The 18,713-nt window shown below is 58.4% G+C and overlaps 4 protein-coding genes across 4 annotated transcripts; 1 reads left to right on the top strand and 3 right to left on the bottom strand.

The window, feature by feature from the left end:
• Window positions 1–2,015: 2,015 nt before the first annotated feature.
• On the bottom strand, window positions 2,016–6,055 carry TRAVEDRAFT_169036 (uncharacterized protein; the record flags this gene model as incomplete). The annotated part of the gene is made up of 16 exons (XM_008041368.1): window positions 2,016–2,180; window positions 2,233–2,289; window positions 2,349–2,802; window positions 2,862–2,957; window positions 3,010–3,205; window positions 3,262–3,403; window positions 3,454–3,524; window positions 3,578–3,906; window positions 3,965–4,388; window positions 4,442–4,869; window positions 4,926–5,006; window positions 5,059–5,341; window positions 5,391–5,641; window positions 5,707–5,808; window positions 5,859–5,917; window positions 5,958–6,055. The coding sequence occupies 16 exons, from the start codon at window positions 6,053–6,055 to the stop codon at window positions 2,114–2,116; spliced, it is 3,138 nt and encodes a 1,045-aa protein (XP_008039559.1). The 3' UTR covers window positions 2,016–2,113.
• A 348-nt stretch (window positions 6,056–6,403) lies between these two features.
• Window positions 6,404–9,985, bottom strand: TRAVEDRAFT_149663 (ankyrin). The gene is made up of 8 exons (XM_008041367.1): window positions 9,658–9,985; window positions 9,356–9,600; window positions 9,261–9,301; window positions 9,072–9,203; window positions 8,428–9,020; window positions 7,295–8,375; window positions 7,168–7,239; window positions 6,404–7,114 (listed from the first exon to the last, which is right to left on the bottom strand). The coding sequence occupies exons 1-8, from the start codon at window positions 9,840–9,842 to the stop codon at window positions 6,707–6,709; spliced, it is 2,757 nt and encodes a 918-aa protein (XP_008039558.1). The 5' UTR covers window positions 9,843–9,985; the 3' UTR covers window positions 6,404–6,706.
• Window positions 9,986–10,674: 689 nt separating this feature from the next.
• On the bottom strand, window positions 10,675–13,087 carry TRAVEDRAFT_29460 (NTF2-like protein). Its single transcript, XM_008040922.1, has 8 exons — window positions 12,743–13,087; window positions 12,582–12,695; window positions 12,286–12,527; window positions 11,639–12,237; window positions 11,510–11,576; window positions 11,297–11,450; window positions 11,067–11,198; window positions 10,675–11,005 (listed from the first exon to the last, which is right to left on the bottom strand). Exons 1-8 carry the CDS (start codon window positions 12,872–12,874, stop codon window positions 10,955–10,957), a joined length of 1,491 nt encoding a protein of 496 aa, XP_008039113.1. The 5' UTR covers window positions 12,875–13,087; the 3' UTR covers window positions 10,675–10,954.
• A 918-nt stretch (window positions 13,088–14,005) lies between these two features.
• On the top strand, window positions 14,006–18,656 carry TRAVEDRAFT_65209 (uncharacterized protein; the record flags this gene model as incomplete). The annotated part of the gene is made up of 12 exons (XM_008041366.1): window positions 14,006–14,041; window positions 14,080–14,258; window positions 14,325–14,640; window positions 14,704–14,811; window positions 14,860–15,461; window positions 15,517–16,221; window positions 16,533–16,554; window positions 16,593–16,741; window positions 16,816–16,939; window positions 16,963–17,487; window positions 17,546–17,820; window positions 17,882–18,656. The coding sequence occupies 12 exons, from the start codon at window positions 14,006–14,008 to the stop codon at window positions 18,654–18,656; spliced, it is 3,816 nt and encodes a 1,271-aa protein (XP_008039557.1).
• Between the last annotated feature and the right edge of the window lie 57 nt (window positions 18,657–18,713).

Here is an 18,713-nt window from a genome sequence, read left to right as displayed (position 1 = left end):
TTGTCGTCTGCGTCAAAGCCCTCAATCCACAACGACCGCAGCTCCGGGAGCACAAGGCGCTCGAGCATCTCGGTACCGACGCCGGCACCAGACGTGAGGCACGGATTAAGGCTCTGGTAGAGGGTCACCGCGCCGCGATGCCCGCGCCAGGTCCCGGTCCTGCGGACGCTTAACTGCCGGAGCTGGTGGAAGGGTGCGAACGCCGCGCGCCAGTCGATTCGGCCTATCTCGCGCGCAGGGAGCTCGATGTGCAGACGTTCGAGGGGCGCGCCGCGTAGGACGCCGAGCACGTCGTCGGCAAACAACGTGTCGACCTCCTCCACGCCGTTCGTCCATCCTGTTGAGTCTGTGCCCGGTGTCTTGGAGAAGGATCTCGGCTTCTTGGAGATGCGGGAAGAAGGCCCAGCTGCTTGTGTCGGCTGGAATGAAAGGGCGAAATCCGTTTTCTATGAGCGCATAGTCGTACACAATCTGGCGGATTTCGACATGCATGTTAGGTGGGAGAGTGAGAATGGAGAGGATGTGCTCTATCGTCGCCAGGCTGTGGGTCTCCATGAAGAACCATGGCAGCTTGGGCAAGATGACGGGCGCGATCTTCATAGCGTTGCTCGGCCGTCGACAGCATGCGCTACGTGTCCGGAGATGTTCAAGGCTGACGCAGGCTTGCAAGATCTCCGTCAGCTTGCTCCCCCGCCCGCGCCAACCGTTTATATGCAGCCTGGTCAGCTGCCCAAAGATTGGGGAGGGGATGAGATAGACATTGGAGACAGTAACACATCTCAGGTTGGGGAAGCGTTTAGGAGCAAAATTGATGACAGGGTTTTCGCGGGCGCTATCGTCGTCGTCTTCGTCGCTGTCGTCATCGTCGGACAAAGTCCGCTTAGCGTGGATCGCAATTTGTTCGAGCGCAGGCATCCCGTGCTTGAGGAGCGCATAGAACGACGGGAAGCTTTCCTGCAAAAGGGCGTGCATGCTGAGCCCTCGTAGGCGGTGTGTGTGGGGGATGAGTAGCTCCAGTGCTTCGTGAACTAGTCGTGGACGCACGGAGATCACCGCCGTGGATACGCTTGTGCCTTTGGAGCGCGCAAGCCCAGTGCGGAGGTAGTCCAGGCGATTTCCGACAATCACGTTTCTCCAGAGCCGCGGGGTGGTGGAGGCCACGACAAACCAGTGGCGGCAGACCAGCGAAACTGGGAGCCACTGATACCGATAGCGGTGCTCCGGGTCCTTCGACTCAGAGTCGAGGTCCTTCGGGTCCACGTAGTAACTGTCTTGGATGGACGACATGATCTCACCGAGCGCCTCGACGGGGAGCTTGTTGATGGGTGTAAGGGCATTGAGGAGAGCGTCGATTCGGTGGAGCTTCCTCTCTAGACTCTTTCTCGTCTCCAGAAGAATCTTCCGTGTCGCGTTTGTCGGCACATCATCAGGCTCAGGGGAAGGAAGGCCATAGTACGGCGGATGCAAAGCGTCAGCGGGGAGGCTGGCAGTCAGATCCTCTGGCATGGTCGAGCTTTCACGGCTATGTTCAGAGTAAATGAGATATGTGATCGGACTATCAGCAGCGAAATAGTAGCACTACATACCGTGCGTTTGGAGAAAGTACCGTGTTTTCACTGGTAAGTCCTGTATTCCACGATCAACGACATGGATGTTCGTGGAAGATGAGCTAGCGCGTGGCAGAGTCGTTGAGGCAGACCCTCGAAGCCTCAAGCGCCCATAGCTGCGCACGACATGCAGCTTTCTACAACTTCTCATCATCTTGATTTTCAGGGTGAGAGCGACTAGAGAGTTGTCAGCCTTCTGCATATGATCAAAATACCCACCAGCTCTCGCATGTCTGATACAACGCTACGTCAGTGGCAGCGTCAGGCAGCTTTAAAGGCAGTTTTGATCAAACGCGCAGGAAGCATCTCTCATCAGCATGGTCCGTTGGGTTCAGCATGACTTTTCGGGTATCTTCCTTCAGCATTTTCACATCATAGAGAATGAGATAGTCCAGTAAAGAGAAACGAGGGAACACGGAAGGTACTGTATTGTTCACGGCAAAGTAAGTGGAAATCTTATAGCGCGTGAGTTGGTCATGCAAGCTGCACAAGCCATCGTGCTTTCATTATGCTCGGCCTTCCTTCAGCTTATGCGAGAACGCTTCTCGGCACTGGTAATGCGTCACCTCCCCGCTGCACGCTTCGTCAATCATCCAGTCCGCTCAACCGTACGGAATGCACTCACTGGGGTGCATGCACGGCGATGACACTACCGCCTAACCGTTTGTGGCATTGTGGGCAGCTGTGTATGGCGGTAAGCATCTTGACAAAAGTGCTACAGGCTATGCAGGGTATACTCACATCCTGCTGTCGGTGATCCGCACGCGTTTCGACTGCAAAACCATCAACCGGCGAGCGGCCTGCTCCTCGCGAGCCTTGTGCACGTTGCGCACCACGCGCGTGTCAAACACTGGCGCACGCAACGACTCCAGCAGGAACGCACGAACGTCCTGCGCGGTGACCAGCGGCGGGAGCAGCTGTAGCGTCGCCACAGGATCCAAGCGCGGACTGTGGCGACTGATGAGGTCGAGCGCGGGGGGCAGGAGCGCTGCTGCAGTGGGCGCGGAGGGGCCGGGCAGAAGATATGTGCGAAGGAGCGTAAGGAAAACGCTGGAGGTGGGTGAGTTTGGCTTGTAAACGCGTTTGCAGTATTCTTCTGCTTTCTGGAAGTCCTGCAGGCGGTAGGCATACACCTCGAGCGCGCTGTCGTGCCGCCCGAGACGTCCGAGTAGAATAGCCTTGGCCTCGAAAAGATCTATGGGCAAGGATGATTGATTTGGTTTAAATACGAGCGGTGTGCCAGAAGATGCTCACCTTCAGAGGGCAACAGACCAAACAGGCGGTCTGCCGAGTAGTGATCCGTCGTATCGATGAGATGTAGCAGTTTCCCGTATGTCTTCTTCCGGCCGTCTGCGATATGTTAGTCCAGCTACACGGCCAAGAAAGATAGCCGTAGGCATACCATCGTCACCCCGTTTCTTCGCAGCGATAGTCATACGAAGATACAGCTCCGCGAGGCGGTCGTGGAACTCTTGCGAGGTCTCTGCACGTTCGTCGATTAGATACTCGATATACCGTGCGCAGATGGCAGGATCGAGTTGCTCGAGGAAGTCTGCGACGGGCTGCTTCGGCAATTCCGCCTCCTCAGAAGTAAAGATCTTGAAACACAGGTGAGCATTTCGCCATCGTGCAGATCATTGTGATGTGAGCGTACCTCGAAGGCAATATCACGATCATGCTCAAACACCCAGCGCGAGTGCTCGAAGATCTGGTCGATATGCTCAGGCCCAAGGCGCTGTAGATAGCTGACTGTTGGACCGAGCTTGTCGCGTTCATCGGTCTCCTTGTCGCTTAGCCTAAACATCGTCAGTTGCGCATAACATTCTACCAGGACGAGTTCACGCACTGTCGAAGGAGGCTCAGCGCCTTGCCGTGCATCTTCCTCCCGTTGTACAGATAGATCATCTCCTGGTATTTCTGCAATCCGTCGTCAGTCAGCCGCACCTTGACGCTACGCCAAGCCAACTTACCTCCCGCTCGCGGAGGAGCTCCTCCACCTCCGACACTTCGCACCATCCCACGCGACAAAGCGGACCAAGCAGCCCTGGGCGGACAAGGAGGTACGACTTGAACAGCGCCGTGTCTACAATCTGCGCGAAACGCACGAGCTCCTCTGGGGTAAGAGCAGACAGCGGCGCGTTCGGGAGTGCCAGCAGGTCCTCCTTCGACGTCGCGGACAAGATTGGCATCTCGTGCGACTGCGATGACGTGATGTGGAACTGCGCGAGAGCGCCCGCGATCTTCGGTCGTCGGTCGGAGAGGTACCGCATGAGTACCTCAATTGAGCGGTGGAAATTGTCTGTGGGGCTTGGATGAGTCCCGCTCACAGCGGTCATGTTCTACGGTACGAGACATACCGGGCTTGGGTGGACGGCGGACGCTGCGGATGGATGCTGCGTCGTCATCCTTGGTCGCGGCGACGATGCTCTCCAGCCCAGACTTCAGCACACCTCGGATAGAGCCCTGCGGAGTCGGGGCTCGAGGCGGCGATTCCATGCTCTTGGGTGTGCCCGGCGAGTCCCCTGGCTTCGGACTGCGTATTGGGGCTGTGGGTTGTGGTGTCGCAGGACGCTCTGGCGCCTTCGGTTTAGGCCCGCCGTACAGGGTTATCCAGTCTTCTTGTGGTATCGCGAGCCGGCCCGATATTGTCTCAGGGTATAATGCCACAACTTTGGCCGGATTGATATCTAGGTCGAGGAACGCGTTGACGGCTTCGTCGTACTTGGCGTTCCGGAAGTTGTCGACCGCCTGAAGAGCACGGATTTGCCGTTGTCTCGTTTCCTGCAGGGTACCGGTTGGACATAACACTCGAACGAAAGACGACAGGGACAAACCTTGTCCGCCACTAACGCAACGTCGAGAGAATCAAGAAGAGCGAGCGCTTCCGTGTACGATCCCGCTTCCACAAGCTCGTCAATTTGCTGAATCCAGGGCTTCATCCGGAAACGCCATATCGAGCTCCCTGTGTTTGCGGCCGCTGTGCGATCGGTTGGGGTGCTCACAACGAATAGGGGAGACTTGGAGGATGGAGACGGAGTAAGGAGGCGCACTGTATGTGTTGTACCGGTCGTCTGTGTGCTAGAGGATGTAGATGCAGGTGGAAAGGGTATCGTTTGAACGGGGGAGAGAGAAAGCGAGGAACGGATCTCGACCACGGGAGAAGAGACGAAGGTGGACGGAGTAGTTGCGGGCAGTCCCTCTACTTGCGACGTGGGTACCGATCCAGCAGGCAAGATCGTGAAGATGTAGGGTTTGAGGATGGCTGGCGTCACACTATTCAGATCGAATTCTTCAGTTTAGACCAACTTAGATAGTTACCCATCTCCTCTGGGGTGGCTGGCCAGTCGATGTTTTCACTTCGACAAGGCTTGCCATCGCTGCCAATTATATAGCCATTGTCTAACTTTGTGAGTATCAAGCCATGCTTCTCATACAGGGTTTCGATGCTCACTATCTTTCGCGATGAGCGCTTCGCTCTCGTTCAGTCCAATAACGTTGGGTTTCGCCTTAGCTACCAGCCCCAGAGTCATGTAGCCGCCAAGTCCAGAGAGTGCACCGATTCCCATATTGCCGATGCTGCCACTAGATGACGTAGTGGGAATCGGGGTACTGGCGTCCACCGTCACAGATGTCGTCAAGGATGTGAGTGCGTAGTCTGTAGGAGTATGCCCCCAGCAGAGAACTTCGTTGTTCATGAAGCTCATTGCTCGTGGAGAGTGCGCAAGCGTGAATTCCTATAATCGGTTAGTAGATACCATTAGAGCGCACGAGCGTAACCTCTACCTGGACTTCCTGGGGCTCGCCATCCTTCCAGGAGTATAGCACGATCTTCCGCCTGCATCCGACTGCCAGCCTGGTGACGACCGTCGGCACGCCCTTACCTTTCCCTGAAGGACCGGGGCTCGATGGTGTCGCAGACTCGGGGGTTTGATACTCGACAGTGGTGTTGAGAGCGAAGCACAAGGCGCCCTTCGTCTTCACGAGGGGAGTAGGTGGGAAATATGTGGGGTATGGGAAGAGCGTAACTTGCGCCTCTATAAAGTATAGGTCGGGGGCGTTATTGTCTTGTCTGCTCGGACGGACTGGGGTAGTTGCGCACCTGAGAGGACGGCTAAGGAGTTCACGTCCTTGATGAACATGACCTGGTCTATACTCCTTCGGCATAGCGACTTCTTGGTCTCCACCAGTTCGGTGGCATGATCTACACAACACGGTGAATAGCTGCGGCCAGGAACGAGCCGTCAGACAGACCTGGCGTGTCTCCGAAGGTGTAGACATGCAGGTTCCCCGTCGAGGTCCCCACGTAGAGCCTGTCGCCTTGTTACATCTATCAGCGTACACCCGGGGGACGTAGAATTGCAGCATGTGCCTTGGACGGTCAGGGACTCCGGCCGCTCCTTGAAGCCGTCCAGCACCACATCCGGAGGGTTGAATGGTCCCGAAGACATTCTCGAGAGCACTAGAAGCAGCGGACAGTAATTTCAGCTCTCAGCGCGAAGACAGACGCATTCAGGTTCTCAACGAAGGAGGTGCTTGGAAGAGAGGCGGAGGGGAGGATACAGGTCTCCAATTGGACGCACGCGTGCGCGACGCGTTATGGGCGCCTGCGAATCCCTACGCCACTGATGGGTGTAGGCCCCGATATGGCAGCCATGTATGAAGTATTGTTGATGCCTGGCATGCCTACCTGTCGCTGCAGGTGAGCTATCTGCAGATGTACATCACCGATATGCGAACTGACAGCACAATTTTAGTGATTTGAGCGTGACGTCTCAGGCTACGTTTGAGGCATAAAAGCGATGGATATTCGGATAGGATGGAGGTCATCGTGTATGTAGGTATACAAAATGCAGTTGGGGGACACGGACAGCTATGTACAGCGTACTACGTAACATATATACAGCATAGATAGCTAACTACAAAATTGGACAGGAGGCGCTAGACATGTGCATATTCGTACAGTATTCACAGAGACTTCGCGAGCGTACACGCGACATACAACAGAGCAGGGATATCCAACAGCAGGGGTAGCGGTGTACGTACAGTGTCATTGTTGGGGGCCGGGGCGGATCAAATGCGCGCGGATAGTTCGTGAGTCATCATGGGGAGGCGTCGTAAAAGGTCGTGTACGCGCGAGTCCGTCGGCGCAGGCTGCGGAGCGTGTCCTGCACGATCCGGAGCCACATCAGCGCCTTGTCGATCTCCTCGAACGCGCCGTCTGCGCGCGCCTCGACTTTGCGGGTGATGAGTCGGCGGAGCACGCGCGTGTCGTCGTCCTCGGACTCGATGAGCGTCGAGGAGAAGGAGAGCACGGAGGAGCCGGGCGATATGGAGCCTAGCGAGTACTCCGAGCCGCTCCCGCTCCCGCTGCGTATACGGCCGAGGGGGAAGGGGTCCGCGTCGTGCCCCGCGGAGCGGAGGGTAGAAGCGATGGCGGACATGAACGGATCGTCCGGGTTGTCCTGCATTTGTGCAAGATGGGCGCTTTCTAGGGCTGCTTTGCGATTCTACAAAATGTGGTGTAAGCATAGAAAGGATCAGAGCGAGATAGTGCACGTACCAGAACGATCATTTTCAGACGCCGTTCTGTCTGAAGCAGCATATGCGAGGCCAGCGACAGATAGTGGTCCGCCTACGGATATCCGTCAATCAGCAAGACGACGCAAAAAGGGCGCGATAAAACGTACGTTATCCATGCATCCCTCGATGCTGGACAGGTCCCGGCCCGCCGTCTTGATGAGACTCCGCGCGGTAAAGAGAAGCTCCTCATTTGCGACCGACGGTGACTGTGACCCCGCTTTCGACGCGCGGGGCGTCTCCAGCTGCGAAGAGTTCTTCATATCTCCAAGATTATCGGGGATCTCGAACCGTAGCTTCTTGCGGAACCACGCCTTCAACTTCTTGGTCCCACTCGAAGAGGATTCCTTCTTGCTCGGGAACGGGGAAGACGTGCGACTCGGCGGGTGCGAGAGGTCGCCCTTGCTCGATTTGTGGACGAGGTCCTTCGTCGACGGTGAGAACAGTGCATGCAGAACCGACGCCTTCTCAGGCGAGGCGGGGGGCTCGTCCTCCTCAGCGATCGGTTTCGTGTGCAAATACGGCACCGGCGGTGGGCTGGTACGCTCCCGTCTGATGCTGTCCGACGATGACCGGAGGTCCGACATCGACCGCCATTTCCTGCCGATCTGCACAGACGGCCGGCCGGATACCGCGGTCGAGTCGGAGTCGCCCGAGTCCGTTGTCCGTCTCCGCGAGAATTCCAGGCTATCACGCCGCTCGGCGAAGTGCGCCCCGAAGGTACCTTCGAGCTCGCGAGTGACGTCCTCGAGCAGTACGTCCGCCTGGCCGAACCGGCCGCGCGCATCGCGCAACTCTTGTGCGGCGTCGCGGATGCGGGCCTGCATACTGCGGATCCAGAGCTCTCCAAGGTGAATGGACTCGTCGAGGAGCACGCGCATGTCGTCAAGCTCGTGCACGTCCGAATCGGCGTAGTCGTGCCCGACCAGCGCGAGGTTGTCGAGGATGTGGTGGGGTAGCATCGAAGGATCGATGGCGGCAAGTGGGCTCTCGGGACGGAATACAGCGTCGAGGGGTGGTCGTGGGAGTGCGGGTACGGCAAGGAGGCTCCCGTAGGAGGATGTTGAGCTCACTGAGCTCGTGGACGGCCGTACGGTGCGGAACGATGCCACCGAATTTGAACGCTTCGGCTCGGCCTCCGCCCCGAACGCAATGCGAAGTTCTGGTCGGGCGACCTCCAAGGCAGTGAGACTGTAGCCCCGTCAGAATGTTATAGCGGACAGATGATAAATCGGGTGCGCACCCTTTGGAGTTCTTGATTTCCCGGATAACACCGCGGGAGTCGCATGAGAGAAGCGCGAGTAGGACTTCGAGGCTCTGGCCGTGTTCCGCGGCCACGTGTATACAGGTATCGCCGTTGTCGTCCTGAGCAGACAGCGGTGCACGGAGGTCGGAGACGAGGTGTTTCACGAACGCGTGTAGGTGGGAGACTTGCATGTCGCCGACAGGATCTAGAGCTTTCCGGGCTAAGCAGTGCAGAGGGGTCCCGTGATGAGACGCAGTGTACAGACTGGTGTCGGCACCAGCCAGGAAAAGAGCGTCGAGGATTTCGATGGAAAGGTTGTCAGTGCAGACGGCATAGTGCAGCGGGCTCCAGCCATGGGAATCGAGCCTATTTACAAGAATAGACGACCGGTGTTGGCTATGGAACAGATGCTGATAGAGGCTGAGGACGTCGCCGGTATGAACGGCGCGGATGAGAGTGGCAGTGGCCTTTGACGGGGTCATGTCTGAAGGAGGAAACGAGGCTTTCGATTTGAGCAGAGCCGTCGTCCACGACTCTACCTGCACCACGTAAGGCGCGGGGATGTCACATAAACGACGACGGTTGCCATTCTGTACGGCATTGAGCGACTTCGAAAGCACGGATCAAGGGTCGCGACTCACCAAGAACTCTCGTGCTCTCTGCTTGCGAAGTGCTGACTCACAGAGACAGAGCATGTGTGGGTGTTTTAGAGCATGCTGAATAGCGGTACGATGATGTGTATCCCTTAGATCGGGCCGTGCGCCCTTCGAAAGCTATCGTTGGCAAGACCAGTCAGTTGCATGCCTTGATCGATGGGGGCAATCGCATACCAAAAGCGAAGCGGCCTCAACGGCTCCGTCACGCGCGGTGTCTGCCCACCAACGTCAGATTGCGTTACGAAAACGCGGTAGTAAGCTGGACCTACACATCAGCGGCGTTACACCCAACGCGTCGGTGCCATTTACGGCAACCAGCCCACGGCTTTCCTCAAGCAAGACACGGATGGCCTCCGGGATATTGAGCCAGGCGGCGAGCGCAAGAGGTGTGACGCCCCGCGCAGGCGCGTTCAGCGCGTACAATGACATGGTATCGTTACCGATCAGCGTCCTCAGCACCTCGACCCTGCTCTGCAGCGCGAACGACGCGTCCGACACGTCCACGTCCTCCCAGCTGCGCGCGCGATATCCTTCAGTACCCTGTTCGAGCGCTATAAAGAACCAACCACACCTATCTCCCGCGATCGCGCACGTCACGGCGGTGTGTCCCGTCGCCTCGTCGGACGCGTTCGGGTCTGCGCCGTGTGCGAGAGCGGTTCGGACGGCATCCAGGTCCGCGCGAGCGGACGCGTCGAGGAGATCTGTGTCGAGTGCGGCGCGCGCAGCACGCCGCCTCCGGTGCGCAGGGGTCGCCATCCAGTAGTCAGAGTCCGAGCAGATAGCAAGTGTGCAAGATAGTGTGCAAGAAGTACAGAAGGGCAAAGCGCAGCGGGGGCGGCCAGTGTACACGAAGATGGGTCCGGAGTGGGGGCGGGAGTCTTGAGGCCCAGGGGTGGAGCGGACCGGGAAAAAGAGCGGGAGAAAGAGCGGGGATACGGAGGACGGGGCGCGAGGAGCGTATAAGTACAGAGAGGGAAGGCGAGGACCTGTAGGCGAGGACGTGCGAAGAGTCGTGCACGAGGCCGGAAGCACGGCGGCACGCTGCATCAGACTCGCCGAGAGGCCTTCCCAGCCAGACCGAGCTCGCATGGCACTACCGTCCCCCGCCTCGAGGCAGCGTTTACCCGGCCGCTATGCTCCAATATGGGCCGCTGTCTGCTCCCGCCGCGCCCACTGAGACCGTGCCGAGCTGCATGCTGAATAGAGTGTGGTGGCACAAACAGCGATCGCGCTGTTTGGTCTGGGTGTCCGTGTCGGCTCCGGGCTTGGTGGCGCCCGCCACCATGTTTATGTGCGTTGTTTACCTCCGCGCCCCCCATTGTCCGTCCGTGCCCGAAACACCGCGTACGCGCACCTCCCTGGAACGCAATAATTAAAACAGTTTCAGTCCTCGACTCGCTTGCACGGCTGATGGGGCTAAATACAGGCCCTGCCCGAGGACGCGGACGGCTCGGAGGCTTCGAGCAGTGTTTACCCTGCCGGCGCCTCCAAGCCCTGGTCCCAGAAGCGCGCGCTAGAATGCCACAACTGTACTGAACACTCGGCAATATTTCTGATGATTATCCGCTGTCGACATGCGCAGGGGGTGTCCGATGCTCGAGGGGCGTGGGCGAGTGCTTATAAACAATATATGTAGCGGATAACGACGATGAGCGATGTCAAAGTGATGGTGATGCATCAGGATTCGGGATGGGGATGGGCTATAGGTTATACATTGCGATATAATGATGGATGACTGGGCGAGGGGGGAAATATGTAGGGGGTGCGACGGTGCGTACAGTCCGACGGAACGATCAAGATACACGAGGCTCGCCGCCGGCCGCGCGGCATGCGAATCGACATGTCCATCCGAGACTAGAATGCGATGCTCAAGCCATGAATGCGTCCGGTGGCAGATACGCATCGCCCGGGAGGGTCGCCTTCACGTAATAATGCGGTCAGCGTACTGCGTCTCCTCCCACCATCAAACGGAGTCCTCACCTTGACCTGCTCATAGTTCGCGAGCGCCCGCTCGAGATCCCAGTCGTTGTTCTTCAAACAGTCCTCCGCGAACTGCAGGTTCAGCCGCGTCCGGAGGATGAGGTCTTGCATGACTGCCCGCTGCAGCTCCGGCTACATAAACGAGAAGAGGCATCAGTAAACGTCATCGCAGATCCCCGACCGCTATCGAAGATAAGGTGGGATCGGCTCTGATCAAACCAGGCACTCACCAAAGGCAGGAGGGCGTTCTGCAAACCTGCGGACGGAAGCAAATCCCCCGCTTGCACGCGCATCGGACCGGGCCTCCATGCGTCGAAGCTCGATAGCGCGCGGACGACCAGCTGGTCCGAGAGAATCATGACATCCCACCCGTTCTGCTTCGCCCTATCGCCGAGAACACTCAGGATCAAACATACCACCACAAGTGCCGCGGATGCACTCACCGTGATCCCTCCGGGGCCATAGCAAGCACAAATGATCGATCAAAGGATCGAATGCCCTCGGATGGCACTAACGTCAGATCAGTCTATATTAGCTTGGCGAATATGATGAATGCGGGTGACCAAACGCACGCTCGGAAAACTGGCCGTGCACCGTTACTAGCAGGTTCGTCCTTTCACCTTGCATAACGGGGAAGGCGTCCACGGAGAACTTCTCGGGCGAACCAGCGACATCGTGTCTCGTGACAGGCAGGTCGACTATTGCCCTGATGGCTTGTTCGCTACCCAGGTGTAGGGACTGCGTGACTCTCTGCAGCCCACCCGCTATCCGACCCAGGTTCCGCGATCCGCCCTGTCCACCATTCAGCCATGGCGCCCACTCCAGCTTTCGCTGATTAGGGTACTCCTTCGAGACATGTATGCCTTCGATTCGTGCCCGAGGAGGAATCCCAGTGTTTGCAGAGAAAGAGAAAGTGGCGTCGGGGGCGTAGGCGTGGATCAGGGCTCCTCGTTGGGTGTCGAAGAGCGGGAAGTAGCGGACGAAGAAATTGCTGACGATGGCTCCGTCGACACCAGCGATGAAGGAAGGCTCCATATTCCAAGCGAAAGACTTGAGCACGGTATGGTGACGTGTTGACGTCGACGCGGAGGCGGTCGGCGCATCGAAACCGACTCTGGCAACAGCTTCCCCGTCAAGCATTTCCAGTGCTGGAAACCGCCGTGCGATCTCGCTGTATAATCGTTGAGCGAATGCAGGACCCCTGAATCGAGGAACATACCTCTTGTACTGCTGAGCCCTGTTGTTCTTGTAGTCCAGCTCTCGCATGGGGTTGCCTCTGAGGATGAGTTCGCGCAACTTTTGCAGGCGCCCCCGCTTGCTCGCGATATAGTCGATCTCTTTCCACCCGCCAAGGCGGTTCCCCTCCAGCGACAAGTTGACGAGATCCGGTAGGTAGTGTGCCAGAGGCACCATGATACGTCCACTGGTCAGCCCGTTGTGGGCTAACGAGATAGTCTCGACCTGCGCCACTAGCGTTATACGCCTGCCACTTCCCAGACTAGATATCCGGCATACCTCTGGTTTGAGTTGGCTCGCAATCTTGAAGATAACTTGTGCCTCCTTCGTTGCATCCTGAGAGGTAGGCGAGGTGAGGCGGTTACGCTTTAGAAAATCGTCTTCGTCGATCCGCTGTGGCTAGTTGAGAACCAATTAGCGGTACAAGGAGTGAAACGCACCTCAAGGTTGAGGAATTTCGCCTCCGGATTCCATCTCCTAGTCACCCATTCCTTCCACAGCTCAATCACCTTCCCCGTAGGAGCACCGTTCAGGGAGATAGCATTCCTGCGACCCCGCGCGCCAGTCTTCATTGCCAGGCGTTGCGCACGGGCTGGGTCGGCGGCGGCGAGTCGTGAAGTTAACTGCATAATCGGCGAGGTTGCGGAGGAGAGGGGGTGGGACGAAGAACGTGTGAGCCTTGTGTTTGGAGATAATAGGAAAACGGGGAAAGCTCGACACCCCGTCCGAACGCGAGCGCGGGTGCTAGGGGAGAAGGTGAGCGGACAAGAAACGCAATAATTACCGATTTCGCCGCCTGTTGGTCCTTGCCCATCACTACGTCGATTGCTCGTGGTTTGTGAGGGTTGGCGCGTGGCCGGGTTGATTGCTTGGGGGCACCCTTGCGACTTGGCTTGACCGAAGCGTCTCGCATTTTCGCGTCCTGGTCGATTAGACCGGCTCGCCGGAGCGCATTGGCAGCAATGGCTCGGCTGCCAGGAGCAGGGGTAGGGCTGGAGAATGCGGGTTGCGACATGGCTGGTTGGGGGAGTGGCGCTCTCGACGCAAGTCCGTTCTGTGGTTCTGGTCGGTTGCGCAGCGGGGTGGACGGTGTGGCGTCCGTGGTGGGATAGTCGACAACGCCGCGAGAGTGGGCGTCGTCGTGGTGGGTGGCAGTGAAAGAGAGAGGGAGAACAAGGGGTAGGGTGGCTGAGATGACGGTTCAAGTCGAAGAGCCTCTGCGGCGGACCCGCGCTCGGTCACTGCAGCTGCAGGCGGTGACGCGTCACGCGGTCTGGAATATGGCCCTGTCACAGATGCGTGACCGGAAATGTGACTCACTGGGACCCTGGATGCCGGCGGCTGTGTTGCCTCGAGTTTTCGCCATCGGCACAAATTTGGGATACGCGGGGACGGCTGGATTTTGTCGGGGCCGTGTCCGTGCAGCTGGCTGCCTGTACCGATATCCAGGACCGCGCAAACGACGAGCAATGCCAGGCCGCATTTTCTGTGATTTTCCCCTGAGAATGCACGGCCGCAACGGGACGGCGTGCGGGAAGGCAAATGCGTCGGGCGTGCGTTCCCACGGGGTTTGGTTGTTGTTCCCGACATCGATTGTGCCCTCCGCTCGCAGCGCGTTACTCCATCTCTGGGCTTTTATCATATAGTCCTCCAGAAAATCATGGACAATCCCCAATATTATCAGCCTCTCTCGCACGCCCTCCATGCCCCTCTCGTGTCCGCGTCCCATCCGTCTCCACGTCAGCAGTATGCACCCTACTCCTCCCATCACCAACAGCCCGTGACGAATGGCGCCGGATCGGGTCACCGCGAGGAGGAAGAGGAGGAGGAGGAAGACGACGAAGATATCGTCGAGGAGGAGCTCGACCACCACGACGCAGATCACCCTCACCACTCCGCCAGCAGCCATTCTTCGCCCCGTGTCCATGCCGCTCAGACTCAATCGCGCTCGACGGGGTGCGTATTGCCCGATCTAGATTCGTCCTCGCGCATCCCGACCGCCAACTGACTCGTCTCGGAAAGTGCGCCCGCGGCTGCTGCCCCTGCGGATTACCACAGGCAACCCCCTCCCCCGCCAGATCATTCTCAGCCATCCAACACTGACGACGGCGGTGAGAAACGTAAACCTGGCCGTCCGAGGGGCTCCAAGAATCGCAAGCCTCGAGTATCTTCTGGCAGCGCGACGAAACCACCACCTTCAAATGTCGCCCACCCCGGCTTCTACCAATACCCTCCTGCCCCTCCCGCCACCGTTGCGCAGAACCAGCAATTTTACGAGTTCCAATGGCGTGCCTTGAACCTGTGCTCGGAGTTCTACAACGCCGCAGAGGAGCTAGTCGTGAGTACGACGTGTGAACATAACTTATTGTGGTCCACTGAATGCAGGTCCTCTCAATTCCAGAAAGCTGCATCCCCTATGGTCATCGCCCAGTGCTACCAGAACGGTCCTGCGACGAAGATAGACCCGCTGTTGATGATCGCTGACGCAAAACGTGTCTGTGACAACCTTGTAAGAACATTTTACCTTTCTGTCGTGCAGCTCCTCATCTTGTGACAGCTCGCAAATCCCAGCCAACTGGTAGGGCAACCTGTTCCGCCAGCATATCCCGCCTACACTATGCCGCCTCCCCAGACCCAGGCGCCAGCTAGTAGTTCCGCTCAGCCTCCCAGTGCTGTGATCACGAACCCTCAGACGTTTGTGATGCCACTCAACTCGTCTGCCATGCCACCGCCTTCTCAGCCGTACTACGCGCCCGTATACACCGCTCCACCCGGTTCGCGCTATCCCACCACACCTTATTACTACCCTCCCCCGCAGGGTGCTGCGCCCTATTACCCGCCGCCGGCCCAGCCAGCAGCTTCTGCGAGCGCTCCGCCAGCGCAGTCGTCCCCGCCGCCCCCAGCGACATCTCAACCGGTCGCTCAAGTGACGCCGCCTACCCCATCCGCGCCTGTGCCCTCGAACACTGGCACAATATCAACATTCAGTGCTGCCACCGGCAACACGGCCCCGGGCGGCCATCAGGGTACATGGTCCGAAGAAGAGACAGACCGGCTGAAGCGCCTAGCGGAGCAGAGTAAGGAGATGGGTGGCGCCCAGAACAAGGGCGAGATTGAGTGGGATTGGGTGATCACCCAGTGGGGCAACAGCAGAACCAGGTGCGAGCTTGCGTGTGCCCTCCTCTCCGCGTATGCCGTCTGACTGCTCGCGCAGGCATCAAATCCTTCTGAAAGCCACTTCATTGGGGCTGAAGGAAAGCACCACGCGCGGTACGAAGCGTCGTCGAGAAGCTGAGCCGGCGTCGGAGGCCGCAGGACCACCCCCACCACCGCCCCCTGCGCAACAGCAGCAGCGACATCAACCACAGTCGCACCCACCGCAGTCTCATGCACCTCAACCACAGCAGCAGCTCCAGTCGCAGCCTCAGCAACAGCAGCAGCAGCCCCAGCAGCAACAACAGCAACATCATGTACACCAGCACCAACACCAGCAGCCTCCGCCGCCGCCGAATCCTTCTAGTATCGTGTCGCCTACACGCAGCCCTATAACCTCTACGCCGACCTCCATCAATGCATCCCCGGCCATGCAGCCGCAACGACCACCTTCTTCCGCCACGCCAGGTACCAGCGTGATCACCCCCGCTCGTAGTACAACCGCTACTACGCCGTCGACTTCGTCACTACCATGGCCGATGCCCACTGTCGCTGTCAATACCCCCTCGCCTGTGATGGCGAACGCGACGACCGACTCCCGGAACAACAGCTACTACCGGCCACGACCCACACAGACTACCTCTTACGGGGCTGCCGCTGCGGCCGCGTCGACAGCACCGCGACCGCCATCGTCGCACGGCCAGCCGCCCACCCACCACCAATACATGTACCAGACCAACGGATCAGGAAACCGACGAGATTCGCGGTCATGAACGGACGGTGTCGGCGCTTTCTCTTCAGTTGCCCTCGGAGTGGATTTTGAATGCCAGACCGCCTCCCCCCCCTCCTCCACAAAACCTGCTTATGCTCTTGCTACACGTAACACTCCCTCTTTCCTTCTGGGATATCTTGGACTTGTCCGTGGCCACGCTTCCGATTGTTTATTCACCTCCGCGTTCGCTGTCCCTAAATGATCCTTGATGTACTGCTGGTGTACTTAGTCGCTAGGCTTCAGTTTCCCTGAATCCGGGATTGTATATGGCATCGAGCCTTGTGACTCTATATCCTCATCTGTAGCCTGTTGTGTACGCTGGGGCGTGTCCATGGTGGTAATAAGTGATATTATTCAATGCCTAGGGGCAGCTTAAGCATCTGACTCGGAACTCCTGTTTGGGCGTGCGAGCGTTGGAGGCGCCCCTTGCAAGCGCCGGTGCTTTTCGGATTCGAACCGGTTCGGCGCTCTTCTCGCAACCACATCGCAAGTACTCCCCGATGTCCTCATTAAGGTATGTTTTGTCCTCCATCTACGGCCTAAAAGAATTTGATGCGAGCCTCAATACAATGTAAACGCACGATACAGCGCGATGAATCACGTCGGCCCATCGTCGTCCAACACACAAGTGGGGACCGACCCAAACGTGAACCACGCGCATTCGCCCACGATGCAATTGATGAGCCAACCGCCCGCAAACCACACGGTTCAGGTACGCCGCGATCCAAATTCCAGGCAGCTCCCAAGCTGCCTGTGGCGCGAGACGGACTGACGGGCGCGGTCTTGCAGTCCGACCCCAACGCGGGCCCGTACGTCTCCGTGCACAGGTTCAGGCTCTCCGCTGGCCCCGACGGGTACACGCACCACCATGTCATGCCGTTCGTGCAGGGCCCGCCGCCGCCGGGCGGCGAGCTGATGTACGCGGAGGACCCGTCGTCAGCGCAGGAGGCGGGGGTACCGGAGGAAGAGGAGGAGGGCTCCCCGCCGTCCTCTGCGATGAACGGTGGCGCGGACATCTTTGGGAAACGAAAGCAGCCGGACTCTGGCATGAGCGAAGGGAGCTTGAGGAAACGCCGCCAGCGCGTGCCGAATGGGGGCGACCTTGACGGCGACGGGGATATGCACGACTTGGATGTGGGTCCGAACGGCGGGCCTAAGCACTGGACAGAAGGCGAGAAGACGAAGTTCTTCACGTGGATGTTGACTAGCGACGACCACTGGGACGCGTTCCGCACGCGCATGAATACGGTATTTCGCGAGGTCCGTTCGGGGTCTGTATGAACCGTACTGGCATACGCTGACGCACGTTGGCGCGCAGTGTTCGAGCGAGCTCTTCCCGGGAAGGAAGTCGTACACAGCACTGAAAAGCTGCTTCCACCGTAATCTGGAGGTCTTCAAGCAGGTCCACGCGTTCCAGATGTTTTCTGCGAACCACTTTCGCCAGATGCAGGCGGAGAACCCGAACGCACAGCAACCTTCTGTTGATTCGGTACTGGACGCTGCGCGAGTCGCAGGCTTGAACGTCGGTACCCTAAATGTGAAGGTCATCGATCGGTGGTATGAGACCGGTTGGTACGAGTTGTTCAGGAAAAGGTGTGTCATCGGCCCCCTCAAACCTTGTAGCGGGAACCGTTCTGATGTTCCCCACTTTCAGGTACCGCGAGGACCCAAAGACAGGTTTACCCGTCCCATTCTACGGACCCACCGAACCCTCAGAAGCAAGTTCGTCGACCGCCCCGCCAGTGCACCCTATGATGGGTCTGAATGCGCACGCGAATATCGACCCCCACATTCTAGCGCAAACCGCGCCCCCTCACGGTACAGAGAATGGCGCCTCGACACAGGCCGCTTCTCCCGAGCCTCTTCAACTGCCGACACCCCTTCAGACCGACTCGTACGGGTACTCGTCGTCGCTGCCACAGCCGTCAGAGTACCGCCCGCTAGGACCGAGCGCTTCCTTTCCCCCACCATCCTCAACATACCTACGTTCCTCACAATCTAGTGCACCCCGCGCGTCGCTCCCTCCCGCTCCTGCACAAAGCCCTGCTCGTTCACATACCGTGGAATTTTCACGCACACTAAGCGACATTCCCCGGCCAATGCCACATCCCGAGCATAATCCCCAGGTGGCTCAAGCCTTCAACCAGCTCAGCGCCGTCACCGGATCCCTTCTTGGGGTATGCTCTTCGCTGAAGGAGCTCATCCAGCAGCAGGCCGAGGAGAGCCGGGCGCGAACGGAGCTGATGCGGGCGGAGGCCGCACAGCGGCTACAGCATACCGGCTCGTCGGATGATAAGGAGAAGGGAGCGGAGATTTCTATGGAAAAAGTGACGTTCGCGACGGAGATCTTGAAAAATGGGCCGGACAACGAGGACATCAAGAGGGCGGCGATCGAGTGCTTAACGAAATACCTCACGCGCGGACTGTGAATAGACGGGCGATTTGGACGGACGCTATATATGTAGCACATGTTTGAGCTTGGTATC

This window comes from Trametes versicolor, assembly GCF_000271585.1.
Source record: "Trametes versicolor FP-101664 SS1 unplaced genomic scaffold TRAVEscaffold_7, whole genome shotgun sequence".
Lineage (NCBI taxonomy): Eukaryota > Fungi > Basidiomycota > Agaricomycetes > Polyporales > Polyporaceae > Trametes > Trametes versicolor.
This window is presented reverse-complemented; position numbering and strand designations above follow the sequence as displayed.

What these genes read in the sequence shown, in the direction of transcription:
- TRAVEDRAFT_149663 (XM_008041367.1), bottom strand. Translation starts at nt 9,842, where the DNA reads ATGGCGACCCCTGCGCACCGGAGGCGGCGTGCTGCGCGCGCCGCACTC. An exon ending in AGAGAGCACGAGAGTTCTTG is followed by an intron (nt 9,021 to 9,071) that starts GTGAGTCGCGAC and finishes AATGCCGTACAG; the next exon opens with AATGGCAACCGTCGTCGTTT. An exon ending in TCGAGGGATGCATGGATAAC is followed by an intron (nt 7,240 to 7,294) that starts GTACGTTTTATC and finishes GGATATCCGTAG; the next exon opens with GCGGACCACTATCTGTCGCT.
- TRAVEDRAFT_29460 (XM_008040922.1), bottom strand. Translation starts at nt 12,874, where the DNA reads ATGAAGACTGGCGCGCGGGGTCGCAGGAATGCTATCTCCCTGAACGGT. An exon ending in AGGGCTCAGCAGTACAAGAG is followed by an intron (nt 12,238 to 12,285) that starts GTATGTTCCTCG and finishes ACGATTATACAG; the next exon opens with CGAGATCGCACGGCGGTTTC. An exon ending in GCACGGCCAGTTTTCCGAGC is followed by an intron (nt 11,577 to 11,638) that starts GTGCGTTTGGTC and finishes ATCTGACGTTAG; the next exon opens with TGCCATCCGAGGGCATTCGA.